We start from the raw sequence: 18010 nt of genomic DNA, 5'->3' as shown, positions 1-18010 counted from the left end.
TTTAGCTAATCTTCAGTAATAGAATAAAAACATGAATGCCAGCTTGTTTGTGCATTTGAGTAATAAAGCTGTTAGCCAAACTGTTATCCATTTCTTTTAACAGCTGAAATCTTGCTACATATTTTGAATAGCAAAATGCAAACAAATAGCAAAAACAGTTAACATGTTACTGTAAAATGCCTAGTGTGCTTTGAAAAAAAAAAAAAGATTGTGGCATATGTATCGTTGAGCTTGCAAGGCAATAAGCTGCTTGATTTGCTTTTATTGTTTACTGTATTTACTTTATTTGTATTTCTTATAATTAAGCATTATTATTTATTAGGAAAGTTACATTTATTCTGCATAAAATACCATGTTAATTGTTTTTCATTTTAATGTGTTTAGGGATGTGGAATAGATGAATGGGAACTCCATTTCAGTCATCCTTCATTATCCATGGGTTTGTAGAGCAGGGATCGGTACAGAAACTTCCAGACAGGTGCCGTGAGTTTATTTGCAGGTGCTGTTCACAGGCGCAGTTAGATTCCTCTGACATGGTCACAGCAAATACTCGTATACAACAACAGAGGCCCAAACTCCAGGTGGTGCTTAAATCACAATAAAGGAAAACCATTGCAGGTGTGAGTGTGTGGTGTTTTAGGTAGGCGTCCAGTCAGCTGAATGACCGAGACCGTGGCAGTACCCAAAGAGGTGTAAACCGCATTACTGGAACCTACCTCGAACTTCTAATGGTGTATCTATGTACTCCTACAATACTCCCCCCTCAAGAACGGAGTTCACCTAGTAATATAAATAGTGAGGGTGTTGATTGAAATACACTGTCCTCCCTGAATGAGTTGTATGAGGGAAGTTAGGTATGGTATGGCGAGGAAGATCAGACTGGTAATGAGCAGAAGGGGAAGGTGTAGAAGCAGAGATATCAGGCAAAGGAGATGAATTAGAGTCTAAGGTAGACGTAGTCAGGTCATCTCTATCATTAGATGGTGCTTATCTGGTGATTGGTATATAAGCTGGCTTCAAACGGTCAATAGATACATACGTGTCACCCTGAGGAAGTCTGAGGATGAAATGTTTCGGGTCACGTTGTATTACTTCATGAGGTCCCGAATAAGGAGCTTCTAAACTTTTGCGAACTCTGTCAATCTGCACCCAGACCTTTGAACATGAAAATAGAACGTTAGGAACTTATGGTTTAGATGAGGAGTGACATTCACCTGATGAAACGTTATAAAAATCAATGGACTGCATTTCTTTAATCAAGCGGTGTATAGTATCTTTGTTTGTTGATATTGGCGAGTCTTTAGTGATAATTGCAGAAGGACACAACATATGAGTTCCTGTGACAGCAGTGAATGGCAAGTAACTGGTCATATTAGGTGTCAAGCGATATCCAAGTAAGACTATGGGCAAAGCATAAAACCAGTTCTCTTGTCTAGCACGTATCGCTGATTTCAGAGAGCAGTGATGGCGTTCAATGATACCGTTCGCTTGAGGATGATAAGCAGTTGTTCGCATGTGATGGAAGCCAATAATTGAGGAAAGCTCGGAAAACAACTCACTTTCAAATTGACCACCTCTGTCTGTCACTACCTGTAGCGGTACTCCAAAACAAGAAATCCAACCAGCCACGAATGCAATAGCGACGGAGCTCGCGGTGGTGTCTATTACAGGTATAGCTTCTGTCCATCTTGTCGCTCTGTCAATGCAAGTGAGAAGGTAACTGTATGGGAGAGGGTATGGGTAGTTAGGAAGAGTAGCAGGAGGCAATGGTCCAACAATATCTATATGAACAGTCTGGAAGTGATCAGTAGGAGTAGAAATAGGAGAAACTGGTGATATTGTGTGTCTGTGTGTTTTAGCTTCTTGACATTTAAGACAATTCGTTACAAACTCCTTTATATCTTTGTCCATACAAGGCCAGAAATAACGTTGTTTAATTATTTTAGCAGTGGTTTTAATACCAGGATGAGATAGATCGTGTAAAGAATGAATGACATTTATCCTAAGAGAAGAAGGAACAAACGGTCTTGGTGCGTTGGTAGATGTGTCACACCATAGGGCAAGATTAGAGGGCAAGGTATAATTGGATAATCTCTCCTTGTACAAACCGACCTCGGTGTCACCTTCCTGGGAATGAGCGATGCCACACAAGTTGAAAGAATCAGCTGAAATTGCACATGATGGTCTTGATAAACAATCGGCAACAACATTGTTGTCCCCACGGATGTACACTACTGATGATACATATTCAGAGATTAAAGAAAGTTGCCGTTGTTGCCTATCAGACTTTGCAACTGGCTTAGAATGAAAGGCAGAAACTAAAGGTTTATGGTCAAGGAACAAGGTGACCGAGTGGCCATCAATGAGTGTTTTAAAGTGAATGACAGCCAAATAAGAAGCTAAGAGTTCTCTGTCATAGGTGGAATAGGTTTTGTGAGTGTCAGAGAGGTTTTTGGAATAAAATCCTAGAGGCGTAGGCGTGTCATCTATAATCTGGTATAGAGCTGCGCCAACTGCGAAGCTCGAGCTGTCAGTCACAAGCTGGTAATCAGTTGCCTTCTGAGAGGGATAGGGGAGGGTAGGACAAGTGACTAGGGCTTGCTTCAAATTGTTGAAGAAGTCCCTTGCAACATCTGTCCATGAGAGAGATTTAGAAGATGGATTATGCCATAAGAGTTCTGTCAATGAATAAGCAACATTGGCAAAATTAGGGATCATTGGTCTAAAGAAATTTAGCATCCCCATAAAATGGCGCAACGCAGTTGAAGTTTGAGGTAAAGGAAACTCCGAAATTGCAGTGACGCAGTTTTGAGGTGGTCTAATTCCATTAGCACTGACCTCATAGCCAAGGAAGGTGAGCGAGGACTTGAAAAATTCACATTTATCTATAGATAGTCTTAAGTTGTGTTTTGCTAAAGTAGAAAGAACAGTCTTAACATCAGCAATGTGTTCTTCAAGAGTTGTACTAGCTACTAAGATGTCATCCAAGTAGGTGAAAGTGTTCTTAACATTAACCAATATGGTGTCAATGAAGTGCTGAAAAGTGGAATCTGCGTTTTTAAGACCAAAGGGCATATACAAAAATTCAAACAGACCAAATGGTGTGCATACTGCAGTCTTAGGTACATCATCTTTGGCCACAGGGATCTGTAAGTATGCATGCTGTAAATCGATCTTTGAAAATATGGTCTTACCCTTAAGTGACATGGTGAGACAGCGCAAATGTGGTATGGGATATTTATCATTCACAGTTACGTTATTGAGTCCGCGATAGTCACCACAAGGTCTCCAAGCACCGGGCTCCTTCTTAGGCACGAGGTGCAGAGGAGACGCCCAAGGAGCGTTAGAGCGCTGAATGATTCCGGCATTAAGCAAAAACTGAAATTCATCTTTAGCCGCTTTGAGCTTCTCACCTGTCAAAGGTCTTGCTTTGAAATGTATAGGAGGTGAGTCACCTGTATCAATACGATGGTGTATAGTTTCCACAGGAGGTGTAGTAGCTGACAACTGCAAAGGTGAAGTGAGAACCGGAAACTGAGAAAGGAGTTCAACAGCTTTTGAGTCTACCCCATTATAATTAACCAAATATGAAGAAATTGGAGAATAAGAAACTTCAAGAAGAATCTTACATTGGGTAGAGGAGTCTATTAGCGACTGGTTTTTACAGTCTACTATTAGTGAGTTAGCTGCAAGAAAATCGGTTCCCAAAATTGGATGTATAACGTCAGCAATGACGAAAGACCAAGGGAAAGAACGCCTAATACATCGTATCCCAAGGTCTACATCGACTTCACCATAACAATGTATGGGTTTACCTGAAGCATTAGTAAGAGTAACAGCAGTTGGCCTGAGGAATGGAGTAAGTTCTGATTCATTAGGAAGCAGCGAAAGTGATGAACCAGTATCTATCAAAAATTGGTAATTCTTGCAACCGATTGTGGCATTTATTCTAAGTCCGACGGTCACAACTGATATTTCTACGGACTGCCCTACTAGTTTCCTGCCTGGTGGAATACACGAGCGGGGGAAGAAGAACGAGAATTAGGGCGAGAATCTGGCAAAATATTAGAAGGTGTAGAAGAAAGTATACACCATTGTTTACATGATTTTGCCCTGTTACCATAATACAGATGGCACCTGCACACCTGAGGACACTGACCTTCATGAAAGGCGCGCACTCCAATGGGAACACAAGTTCTAGAAAATACATTATCCTAACAAGCTGAAGTGAAATTTGGGCCTCTATTACCATTATCTCTGTTCCGGCTCACAGGCCTGGACCCTTGTCCACCTTCCACCATGGAAACATTAGCGCTGTTGTTTACACTCGCATTACTTGAGCCATAGGCCAACAATGTCTCAGCTACACGAGCCAGTTCCTCTAGTGTAGAGCTCTCCTCACATGTCACTAGGAGAGGTCTGATGCTACTAGGTAATGCTTTCAAAAATTTTAACTTTATAAAGGAATCATCCACCCCTAGTTGAGCAGCTATTTTACGCAACTCTCTCAAATACGTGGAAGGTCTGTCACACATTATGCTATTTTGATTAACAAGAGAGTCAAAAAGTTCAGGTTTTGACCTGGTGAAAAGAGATATCAAAGATTGCTTTAATTCACCATAGTCTGAAGAATTGATGACTTCATCACTCAATTGATTGATTACTCTAAGTGGCATATTTGATAATATATGGTGAAATTTAGTACTTGAAACAGTAATCTTGGCAAGAACAAACTGTGATTCAATTATTGTAAACCAGCGTGTTACTGAAGTCTCATCAAAGGGTGGTGGTTTGACGGCAACACCTGCGGTCATGGAAGAAACACTATCCTGCAACGCACTAGATGTAAGTAGCAAACCCTCATCCTGGTTCAGCATAGTTCCAAGGGCATAGATTCCAAACAGGACAAAAGTAAAATAATAGAGTACCTGGACGACCAGCATATAGTCATGGTGTAGTTAGAGTCTGCCACCAATCACCACAGTCCGTAGGCCGTCCCTGCTCCACGATGATCATGTTACGTCTGGTCACTCCGGGGTCACCACTTGTAGAGCGGGGATCGGTACAGAAACTTCCAGACAGGTGCCGTGAGTTTATTTGCGGGTGCTGTTCACAGGCGCAGTTAGATTCCTCTGACACGGTCACAGCAAATATACAACAACAGAGGCCCAAACTCCAGGTGGTGCTTAAATCACAATAAAGGAAAACCATTGCAGGCATGAGTGTGTGGTGTTTTAGGTAGACGTCCAGTCAGCCAAATGACCGAGACCGTGGCAGTACCCAAAGAGGTGTAAACTGCATTACTGGAACCTACCTCGAACTTCTAATGCTGTATCTATGTACTCCTACAGTTTCAGGATCCACAATTTCACATTTATATGGACTGCTGCCAACCACAAATTCAAATAACAGAGCTGGTAATGAGAGGCAGCCTACCAGTGTTCATCACTTTTTTTTTTTAGTTAACTGATAAATAAAATGCTTCTAACCATGTACCATATTTTGTGGCATGTAGCATGCACTTTTTTCATTCAAACAATGCCAAAATATTAATCCTATGTGGTATACACTGAAGGTACAAATTTATATGTACTATTTATTTAAAATTTTTTTGTTTGTTTTGTTTTCTCCAATATTGACTGTAAACTTAGTTTTATGATCTTGCATAGTGTTGTAGAATGTTTGATAAGAGATGTGAGGTCAGTAAATTCAGAAGAAATGGCATGGGACTTGTTCATAACATCTGATATGATTTCCAATATTGTGCACCATACTAATCAGAAAATTGAAGGTATAATTACTAGTGTCTTCCTATTTCTCCATAGGAGCCACTCTTCATAATCTATGTCATTGTCCATTTCCTTGTCACTTTAAAATTCCATGGCAAGGCCAGCTTTGTCACCTATCACATCTGCCAAATCTTCATCAGGGTCCTCTATAAAGTTAGGAACTGTATCTATAGAGTCCATCGTAAGCACTAAGCAATCATACACCCAGTAAGTACTTTAGTCACGTAAGCTTATAAGCTCTCATCTGCAGGCTGCAGTGTATATTTACCAAAAGTTGCAAGGTCTTTATTTCGTGGAGGGTAGCTAACCAGCCCCTTGGCCCTCTTCCACCCCACTGTTGCACTGCTGTGACATCATGAGTGGCTAACTCCTGATTGGCTGCTGCCTGCCTAACCCCTCTCTCTCTCTCTCTCTCTCTCTCTCTCTCTCTCTCTCTCTCTCTCTCTCTCTCTCTCTCTCTCTCTCTCTCTCTCTCTCTCTCTCTCTCTCTCTCTCTCTCTCTCTCTCTCTCTCTCTCTCTCTCTCCTTCTTTGTTATCTTTTCTCTTTCATCGTTCTTATGTTCATTGCATTATCTCGCTGTACATTACAATATATATATATATATATATATATATATATATATATATATATATATATATATATATATATATATATATATATATATATATATATATATATATATATATAAACACACACACACACACACACACACACACACACACACACACACACACACACACACACACACACACACACACACATTGTTATGACCACAGATTCTGCACCTCTCACAACTGCCTTTATCTTGGCTCGCCTGCTCAAGGCACCATCTATGTAACTTGGTGCAGGGTTTAACTAGGGGGTACAAGGTCCTTCTGGACTCTTGCACTCTGTATGCAGATGGTTGCAACACCAGGTTTCATTCCTCTTCTCGGCTGCCACTACCTGGGTCAGCCTCCCTACCCTGCCTCCTGCACAGCATAGTGCGGAGCTCACATTCACCTCCTGTGGCCTCCTGTGGTGAATTACACAACTGAATTTGCCAGCCTGCTTCATCCACCAACAGGCAAAGGAATATTACAAGAGCGCAGTCACTCTTAAATCAGTAGCCACATTTTAGGAAGCACAGCTATGACAAGTGACAAACATATATAAGAATTATAATATTCTATGGAATACCATCCTCCCAAACTACAAGACTACTATCCACCCACATCCATGCTTGCTTGCTTTCTGCCATGCAACACCATCTGTGTCTTCTCAGAAGATGAACCATGGTCACTCAGGACCAACCAGGCTCAAAGAAGAAATGGATGCCATTACACCACAGACTTTATGGCCAGAGCTCCCTAAAGAACACTAGAGCCTAGTAGCATTTAGCAGCACAACAACGCATACATAAAACAGATAGGGTTTACTGACTGCTCACAGACACGGCAAATACTTTACTAGTACAGCCGAGGAGTCGTTGTGGGAGATGTCTCTTCACTTACGAGATACTACAATTGCAGGCAGGCTCTTGGAGACACCTATCTCTCATCTAGCATCAGCAGGGTATTACTGCTATACTAGTCAAATAGTATCATATGAATCTAATTGCCCTCTAAATGTAAACACTCCAATTCTCCAAGTGTCACCCTGCCTCAACTTGCACATCCTCTGCTCTCAGCAACTGAAAAAGGGACACACTCTACCTGCGTGCTTCTCAGAGCGGGAGAAAGTCATGTGGCAAAGAAGTGGGGGGCAGGTACAGGGACACATGGTGTCACCAAACACCCTGACATATTAATGGTTTGGGGCTGTTTTTTGTAATACGGTGTTAGAGATTGTTGTACTCCCGAGAAATGTGTATGTGGACAAAGACAGTTACTTAGAATTATTAGTCAAACATTTCTGTGAGTCTGAAAAATGTCAAGCAAACTTTTTCATGCAAAATGGTGCACCATGTCACAGAGCCAAGGATATGAAAGGAGGGCTTCTGGACTACAAGATAAACTTCTTAATGACTGACCTGGAAATTTCCCAGACTTAAACCCAATAGAAAAAACTTAATATAAAGAAAGCTCCACTGCCACAACACGTTCACCATTCCCAGGTTAGAAGAAACAGTGCTTAGCTTTTGGCTGGAAATGGAACCAGTCTGCCTTCAAACATTAGCTAATTCTGAGCCTCATCACCTGCAAGAATGTCTAAGGAGGCATGGACACCCAACAAAATATTAAAACAGGTATATTTGAAATTATGTAGCATTTAATGATGGGAATAATTGCATGATTCCCATTTTCCATGGACTGCGACATCTTCTTTGGCGCCAACTGTAATGGGAAACAGCAGACTGTCACCAGAAGACCATATAAGTAACAAAGTAAGGAACATGCACCACTTGTTGGCAAATATGAGGATAACAGTCAGATACATAGATGAGGATATGATTAAGAAAGTCATCAACATTTAAAAGACTGACACGTGAATATGCAGCAGTGGCAGTATGGAATCCACATCTGAAAACCATGCTGGAAAGATAAAGTGCAAATAGCAGTTACAAAATTGGCACTAGACTTGAAGAAAGGCTTGACAAATTTAAGTTCCCAACACTAGAGGAGAGATGAAAACGAGGTGACATGATCATGACGTACAAATATGTAAAAGGAAGAGAAAAGATTGATATCACAGATTTTGTGGTACCATAATAATAAACACTAACACGACCCAATGAGAAGTTGTACAAAAGAAAATGGTGAAGAAAAATGTGAGGAAATATAATTTTCCCGACAGAGCAATTAGCCAATGGAATGCATTGTCTGATAAAACTGTGTGTGCAAAGAGCGTTCTTAGTTTTAAAGATAAATATGATAAATTAGCTTTAAAAGATGGGACATTGTAAGCTTGACTCAATCCTGCAAAAAAAATACAATTAGGTGAGAGCACATGTGTATCTTAGACAGTAGCATGGAATAAAGTATTGAGAAAAGGATGGTTTAAATGTTTTTTTAGTATTTTGTAACCTGGACTTTCCTGCACGAATTAGAAAATAGGAAAAAATATTTTTAATAGATGTTGAGGACTAAAAAAAAAAAAAAAAGTAAGCTCAGTATTCATGATGGTTTTCAGGAGTCAGCAGCAAGGGAAAGCATCAATCTGGAATACCGGTGGACCAAATCACTCTCTGCTTCCTCAGACATCAAGACAGAGCTCAGTGTCCGCTTTTTCTTCTCACAGTTTCCAAATATAAATTTCAAGGGCCAGTTGTTGAGACGGGTAAGTTACAAAGCTTTTGTGTTGTTTTACATGTTTTACTTTAAGTTTAGAGATGGACATGTTTGCTGTAGTATCCTTTCAATAAAATAGTGGAGTGTTGAGGGATAGATGAAGTAAGAAAGACATAAATATATTCAGCCAGATACTAGAAGTTATGGGAGGGTGAGGTCTAGTAAGATTTTCACTTTTCTTGTCAATGAAAGTATTTTGGCAAGTTGTAAAACAGACCTACATTTTTTACTAACATTTCAGAAGATAGAGCTTATCATCTTTGAGCTGCCTCTCTGTTCTGAACAGTACTAGAACAAGCTGAGTAATACCAACCGTTCAAGAAATTTGCAGTGGGATCTGTTTTTCCAGTTATAATTGACATTGGTCTTAAGTGTAACATTTTCAGGCCCACAGCAGATACACAATTTATTTTCTACAAATAATAAAAACTATTTTGACACTCACAGTCAGCTCCAAACAGCTTTAGAACTCCCTCTGACATGAATGTCATGTTCCACAAACTGGCAAATCACTCTTCAGTCTGAAAGAAATTGCCCAGGAGAAAATAACTCCATAGTAACTTAAGTTAATCCCTCATATGTTTTTCAAAGCATGGAATAAGAAATTCAGTGCTTGACATATTAACATATGGAAGAATCATCCTTTGTGACTGCTCCTTGCTTTGGCTAAGAAAACAGTTGAGTTTGTTTTAAATACAGTGTTCTACTGAGTTAATGTGTGATGCCTGGAAAATATACAGGCCATAATACATAGAACATGTAATAAGAGTTTCATAAGAATGGTGAAACAAATGTAAAAATAAGCCATATAACTGATACCAGTGAAAAGACTGAGTGCATTGGTGAAGGATGTGCCTCACCACAAATGTGGTGGTGGGCTGACCCAAAATGTTTGACAACATCTTACATGTTACCAAAAAACAGTTATATGTAAGTTATCAGCTTACTTCAAAATAGTTAAAAGAACAAATGTTTATGGTGTTTTGGTATCATGTAGCAGAATTCGGGAGACTGGTAATTGCTGTTAAATTTAACTATAACATTATTTTATATTGTTTTCTTTCAGGTACATTTTGGTACAAGAGAAAACAGTTTGCAGCTTAATTTTGGTGAAAATTTTGAGGATATAAATCATCGTGTTGATATATATGAAGCCTTCACATACCACAACACTGAGACAGCCACAATTTTCAACTTCACTACTAGCATTAAGGTGAGTTTTAATAATATTTATGTATGTAAATTGGGAGGAAAGTGAACAAGTCCAATATTTTTTAGCAGATTCCAAGAACAAGAAAGTAAAGAATGGCCAGTAGCTGCACTTTTTCCATTCATGAAGAGGGAGAAGGTGACTATGAGGAAAAAAAAGTTAAATCTAGAAAAGAAACTGACAAAGTGAAGGTGAGGAGTAGCTTAGGTGCATACTACAGAAACTGTAGGTGTATTTTAAGTCAAATAGACTTGCTTGGTGGAAGTGTGTAGAAACTGGTTTTAATGCAGTAACAAAAATGTGGTTGGATATGTCTTTGAAAGTATTTCATCCAGAGGTTCAGTCAGATAAGGGGTTACACATTCCAAGGACAGGGAAAAGAGAGGAGTTTGCATAATGTCTAATGTTAAAGGCACATTACAATATTGTGTTAACAGTAGCATGAAAATAGATAATAATATAGAATTTAAATGGGTTAATTAATATCAAGGAAGAAACACAAACAATAGTACATGTTCACAATCTTGATCAGAAAATCTTGGGATCAGACACTTCATATTTTAGGATGGAAGAGTTTTAGCCTAGATTTCAACTTTTCTGATAAAACATTACAGGGGACCAGACAGGGTTGAAAAAAAAAAACTGGATTTTTTGGGTTTTATTGTTTTTTTTTGAGGAGGTTTATTTTTTGTTTATTCCTCATATTTATATGTAAATCAGTAAATAAGGAATTAAAAAGTAGAGTGAAACAAAAGGTTTGAAGTGGTATTTCTTTTTTCTTGTAGGAGAGGGACCGGTCAAGAACAACAAAAAAAATATAATAAAAAAAAGGCCCACTGAGGTGCCAGTCCCCAGTCAAAAATGGTAGTCACAAATTACAGGATACAGTGTCTTGAAACCTCCCTCTTGAAAGAGCTTGAGTCATAGGAAGGAGGAAATACAAAAGCAGGAAGGGAGTTCCAGAGTTTACCAGAGAAAGGGATGAATGATTGAGAATACTGGTTAACTCATGCATTAGAGAGGTGGACAGAATAGGGGTGAGAGAAAGCAGAAAATCTTGTGCAGTGAGGCCATGGGAAGAGGGGAGGCATGCAGCTAGCAAGATCAGAAGAGCAGTTGGCATGAAAGTAGCTGTGGAAGATAGGAAGAAATGCAACATTGCAGCAATAAGAGAGGGGGGGATGAGAAAAACTGGCAGAGATGACTCAGAACATCTAATTTCATAGAAGTTGTTTCAGCTACCAATGAGATGTGAAGTTTCGAATTTAGATTATAAGTAAAGGACAGATTGAGTATGTTCAGTGTAGAAGAGGGGGACAGTTGAGTGTCATTGAAGAAGAGGGGATAGTTGTCTGGAAGGTTGTATCAAGTTGATAGATGGAGGAATTGAGTTTTGAGGCATTGAACAATACTAAGTTTGCTCTGCCCCAATCAGAAATTTTGGAGAGATCAGAAAGCAGGCATTTTGTGGCTTCCCTGCAAGAACTTTTGACTTCCTGAGGGACTGGGTGTCAACAAAAAGATGTGGAAAAGTGCAGGTTAGTATCATCACCATAGGAGTGGATAGGACAAGAAGTTGTGTTTAGAATATCATTGATGAATAATAGGAAGAGAGTAGGTGACAGGACAGAACCCTGAGGAACACCACTGTTAATAGATTTAAAAGAACTGTGATTGTCTACCACAGTAGTAATAGAATGGTTGGAAAGGAAAATTAAGATGAAGTAACAGAGAGCTGTAGGAGGATAGTTTGGAAATGAAAGCTTTGTGCCAGACTCTATCAAAAGCTTTTGATATGTCTAAGGCAACAGCAAAAGTTTCACCAAAATCCCTAAAAGATGACCAAGACTCAGTAAGGAAAGCCAAAAGATCAACAGTAAAGTGACCTTTATGCAACCCATACTGGTGATCAGATAGAAGGTTATGAAATGATTGATGTTTCAGAATCTTCCTTTTGAGGATAGATTCAAAACTTTAGAGAGGCAAGAAATTAAAGCAATAGGATGGTAGTTTGAGGGATTAGAATGGTCACTTTTTTTTTTTTGGAACAGGCTGAATGTAGGCAAACTTCTAGAAAGAAGGAAAGGTAGATGTTGATAAACAGTTGAAAAAGTTTAACTAGGCAAGGTGCAAGCACAGAGGCACAGTTTTGGAGAACAATAGGAGGGACTCCCTTAGGTCCATAAGCCTTCTGAGGGTTTAGGCCAGCGAGGGGATGGAAAACATCATTGCATAGGATTTTAATGGATAGCATGAAGGAGTCAGAAGATGGAGGAGAGGGAGGAAAAGCCCAGAATCATCCAAGGTAGAGTTTTTAGCAAAGGTTTGAGTGAAGAGTTCAGCTTTAGAAATAGATGAGATGGCAGTGTTACCATCTGGTTGAAATAAAGGAGGGAAAGATGAAGAAGCAAAGTTATTGGAGATGTTTTTTGGCTAAGTGCCAGAAGTCATGAGAGGAGTTTTATCTTGAAAGATTTTGACACTTTCTATTAATGAAGAACAGGCACTAATTTAGGTCATGTTAATACAGGCTGGTCTGGTTGGACAAAGCCTGTATATGAAATAAATGGGTCAGGCTTGACCACTTTTATTTATTTATTTTTTATGTATAAGTACATATATAGACTTTATTTTATCAATATGATATAGAAATAAATTTTGATGTCAAATATTAATAAAAAAAAATTCACTTAGGCAGTTTATTTTTATTTTATTTATTTTTTTTCTTCTTTTTGAGTGGGGGCTTTTTAATGCCAACCCTGGGACCAGATGGCTCAGTGGCAGAGTGCTCATCTCATGGCTGCAAGGTCATGAGTTGGTGCCTTGATCCAGTTAGTTACTCAGTGAGGAAGGTAATGATGTTTTGTCACCCTAGTGAGGCTATATGGCCTTAGTGTGGCCTAGCTTGGGAATTCTTGAAACCCCTAAATAAACAATAAAAAGATAAAACATTAAGCAAAATTAAACATAAATTGGCTGAAACTAAGTCACACATGAAAATATACTTCACATTTTCACATTAACCCAGCCTTCTCATTTCATTACTTGCATTATAATGGGTGCTGGCAAGCATAACAACATAGAAAAGAGTGTTATGATGGTGTCTTCAAGAGGAGGCTCAGTAATTGTGTGTCTGAAAGGAAGATAATGTCAGAAGCACACATGTAGCAAAAGCTATATTATAGCACTTGGGAACACTGTCACTCAAGAGAAAGAAAAGCTCTGGGTGAAAAGGAAGACAGATATGAGAATAATAAATTGATAGGATGTATGCTTTGTAAAAGATGAGTTGTTGCTCTTTTAGTCAGATGAGGCCTGTAAACTGCAAGGGAACAGGGAGCAACAGCTGTTCCAAGTGCTAGTGCAGCCTTTGCCACCTGTGTGATGGTTGCTTCTGATTTTCCTGTCTTCCTTCCAGTCTCAGTTACTGACCCCCTCTCTGACAAATGCCATCTCAACACTCCTTTCTTCTTTGTTAAGCTTGCCAAGATCCATTGTAATGTAAGGAAAATTAAATGTGAGCAAGGAAATGAGGTTGCAGTGAGAGGGAAATGGGTAGGAGAGAACAGGAGAGACATCTACCCCTACTGTGCCTGACAGCTAATGTTCCTGATTTAAAAACTGAGGATAAGCTCTTCAGGACAAGTGAGTTGCCTCACATTGCAAGTGAGTTGCCATGTGTGACAGTTTACCACTTTTTGATACCTTCCATGGCAGTAAATCAAGCATTAAAGCTATGGGCACACTGTCATGTTTACACTTTGTCAAATTTTTATGCAGTGGAACTTTCCCATCACTTTGTGAATTTTTCCATTTGTGGCATGTCATGTCATCATTCAAAAAAACTTTTAAGATTTTGGAGGTTTTTGGAATTTTGGATAAAGGATTCTCAACCTGTATTGGGATTAGTGTATAGGCCACCAAACACTACAAAAGGAGCTTCCAGCTCATTATTGCAGAAAATAAATAAAGCTGGCAGATATGCAGGTATGTTTTTTAGGAGATATGAGGTAATTATAAAAACATTGACTGGAATCTGATAAGGGGGACAGCAAAGCAGAAAACTTTATAAATGCAACTCAAGACGAGACTAATCTTGGAACCTACAAGAGAGAGAAATATTTCTGATTTAGTTCCAACAATCAAAGATAAAACAGTCACACAAATAAAAGTTGGAGGACAGTTAGTTAAGAATGAACATTGTGAAATATGGTTCAGCTTAAAATGGAAGAATACTTTTAGAAGCAGAACATAAGCAGGATACCTGACTTTATGAGAACAAATTATGAAGGATTAAGAAACTACCTTGAGGGAGTTGATCCACAATGGACAAAAAGGGAAGGAGAAGTGAGGTCTAAGAACATGGTGAATGAGGTAAAACAGGGAGGGAGAGATGAAGGCAGATGCAGGGTTGTGGTCAGGCTGACAGGTCAAGCTGAGATGGGTGAGATGAGATCAAGAATGAGGGTAGATTGAGTAGTGATTATGGAGGGGGCTGAGATAAGGGACTAGGGTAGGGTTGGTTAATGCTGATGAGTTGTATAGACATAAATATAAGCCCTATAGAAGATATTCCACGTAGAAAGAAATAATATCAAAGAAAAATTATTTTAAGTGGATGACTGATAAGTTAAAACACTATATAGACTGAAAAGAAGTATGTATAAGAGATTAAAAGCAGAAGAAGAAAATTTAAGTGCCCATCAGTTAGAATGACTGAGGTTAATAAAGTGAGTTAAGCACAATTACAAGACTAAGGTAGGTAGCCAGGTAAAAACAGATCTGAAGAGATTTTTTCCAGTATACTAAGAATGAAAATGGAAAATCTGTTGGTGCATTGAGGGCATCTCATGGAGAATGAATTAGTTCTGGGGAAGAAATGAGTAAAATTCTAAACAACCATTGTGTAATTTTATTAACTCGGGAGAACATGCAGGAAATGTGGGAAAGTGAACAGATTTTCAGAGCAGATGATGGTAAACTGAGAGAGTTATATGTAACTAAGGAGGTATAGCTTAGGAACTTGAGGGAAAAAAAAACATGGATGAGTGGAAAAATTATTTCATAGATACCAACATGCACTTGCAAGGATGATTATGGTTTGTAAAACATGGTATCATTAGATCCCTTTTGTTATTGTATTCCTTTAGTTAGAAGTATGCAATACCAACACAGGAAAAAGTAATACTTAGAACACTCTTACTTATCCTCTGGCTACAACAGATAAAGTTTTGACATCCTACTACAACAAAGTTTTGACATCTCTCAACAACAAAATTTTGGATCCCTCAACAACAACGAATTTTGACAAAGTCTTTAGATATTACTTTTCTTACCTGGAATGAGGGAATGAAGTTTGGAAGCTGAAAGTTGAGCCTTATTGCAAACAGATCCACGATGGGATAACTCAAAGCTTTCAGAGTTGACTGCAGATGTCCTGATGAAGGGTCCACTCTGGAACATATCTGATCCTATCTGCTGAGACAGTCTGCCAGGACATTGGATGACTCCTTCATGAACTGAGTTAGGATCTGCACAGCCCATTGAAGGATCCCTTATGCCTCAACATTGAGCATCCTGGAGCGAGTCCTGCCCTCCTTGGCCAAGTATGACAAGGCTGTAGCATTGCTGAAGAACATTGCCACTGTCTTGCTGTGAAAGTATGCTTTGAAATGAGCCAGCCCCAGAAAAATGGTCTTGAGCTCCAAGAGGTTGATATGTAGAGAGCACTCATGTGGATCCCACAGACTGCCCACTGAGTCTTCTAAGACTGATGCTCTCCAATCCATGTTTGATGTGTTGGTGTATAGGTACATATCTGAAGAGGCCAACTGCAGGGACTGCCCCATCTGTGGACTTCAATCTGATGACCATAATTGAGGATCTTTTAGAACATTGCCATCCTAGGGAACTGGAAGGTTGTCTCAATGGAACTGTCAGTTCCTTGACCGGGAAAGGTGTAACTGGAGGCCTCTCATCCTCCGTCTCACCTCAGGGATCAGGTGGATAAGAGAGGACACATGACCCAAGAGCATTAACCAAGCTCTTGCTTGGTTAACAAAAAGGTGGCTGTGGAGATTGAACACTGAGGAAGGACTTGATTTGGTGCTGAAGATTGTCCAGGCACTACTGTGTCAGGAAAACCTTCAAAAGAGAAGAAAGAATCTCCATCCCTAAAAAGATCATTGACTGGGAAGGGGTCAGCGAGGATTTTTCGTAATTTACTTGAATCCCTAGGGAAGTGCACAGGTTGAGGAGGCAACTGGTTGCCTCTAGAGGCTTTTGTTCTGAGGATGCCAACAGCTGCCAGTCATCCAGATAACAGAAGAGACGAATATCCTGATGATGTGATGCTGCTGAAACTGGACCCATTGTCCTGGTGGAAACTTGTGGAGCTATTGAGAGCCTGAAGCAAAGGATCCTGAATTGGAAGTGAAAACCTTCCCAAGGGAAGTGAAGGAACTGGTGACTATCTGGGTGGACTAGGACTTGGAAGTAAGCATCGCTGGGAATCTCTGACATGACTGTCCTTACTGTTTTCATCCTGAATGGAGTGGTGATGGTGTACTGGTTGAGGATGTGGTAAAACCCTTTGGTGGCTTTGGTCACAACAAAAAGGTGGCTGTAAAAACTTGGAGTTGCTGGTGCCTCTTCTATTGCTCCTTTTACTAGAAGGTGAACCTCAGATTCTAGTGTCTTCCCCTTCTTGGAGCCCCAGGAATGTGATCTGAAACTGATGGGGTCTGAGGTGACTGGTGGTGGTGTAGCAAAGAGGATCTTGTAACCTTGGTTGAAGATGGTGAGAACCAATGCCTCCACCCCATTGACAATCCAACCATCCAGATTCTTGGCAAGGCAACCTCCTCCTGGAATCTGGGAGGGCTGCAGAGCTACTTGGGAAAAAAAACCTTCCCAGCAGCTAAGGTTGGGTATAAGGGAGAGATTCAGGAGTGAACTTCTGATGTTTGTTTGGTCTTGTATGTGAAGATGAGTTAAAGTTGTGATGCAAGGAGGCAGACCAGCAAAAAGTAGAAGACCCTGAAGGATTGGGCCGCTAACCACAATTCATCAAATGAGTGCCTGAAGATGTCCGTGGCTTAACCAGTACTTGAGCTGCTGCTTGCTGGGAAGAAATGGAAGCAGCTTTATCTGCTAACTGAAGAACTTCCTTAACCCTGTCAAGTGCTGACTTCCTTAGATCCACCTTAGCTGACTTGAATACTGGTGGAAGGTGAGAGAGGATTGCTTCCCTCTTCATGGCCTTAATGTTAGCTGAAGAAAAAGCAGAATCCTTTGCTATGTCCAGCATGGCAAACTGAATGCTCAAAAACAGTTGATCTGCCAGAAATTTATCCTCTTGTGTAGGTTGGAAGGATGAAAGGAGCTTGTAAAATGCACCTACATCCCAAAACAGGAAGTTTTGTGCTTCATGTTGGCACTCTAAGATTCCCTTGAAGTGAGTTATGTCTGCATGTTGGACCACTGCCTGGGGCTCCTTACGCCTAGTAGTAAGGGCAAGAGTCAGAATCACATTCATCTTGGTCACTTTCCCTGCTGATTCATGCCCACTCGCATTGTAAATCTTCCTGTACCTGTTGGACAGGAAATAGGCAAAGGAGGGCTTTGATCCCTCATTAGCCATGGTGGCTGCATCCAGGGAAAAATCCATAGGCTGCACCCTGATGAACTGAATGTGTCGATCCTCCGAAGGCCTAACCTCCCCAGGTGGGGGCTGACTGG

General features: G+C 40.0%; 1 protein-coding gene across 2 annotated transcripts in view; it reads left to right on the top strand.

The window, feature by feature from the left end:
• The window catches only part of LOC135111515 (uncharacterized), a 716663-nt gene that overhangs the window by 130016 nt on the left and 568637 nt on the right, over nucleotides 1-18010 (top strand). For both annotated transcript variants that reach the window (XM_064024883.1, XM_064024882.1), the window contains exons 26-27: nucleotides 8903-9049; nucleotides 10127-10273. In XM_064024883.1, the coding sequence (XP_063880953.1) occupies nucleotides 8903-9049; nucleotides 10127-10273 (294 nt within the window). The remainder of the gene's footprint in view (nucleotides 1-8902; nucleotides 9050-10126; nucleotides 10274-18010) is intronic.

This window comes from Scylla paramamosain, chromosome 22, assembly GCF_035594125.1.
Source record: "Scylla paramamosain isolate STU-SP2022 chromosome 22, ASM3559412v1, whole genome shotgun sequence".
NCBI classification, from domain to species: Eukaryota; Metazoa; Arthropoda; class Malacostraca; order Decapoda; family Portunidae; genus Scylla; species Scylla paramamosain.
Note: the sequence above shows the minus strand (reverse complement) of the source record. Positions and strands in the feature narration are given on the sequence as shown.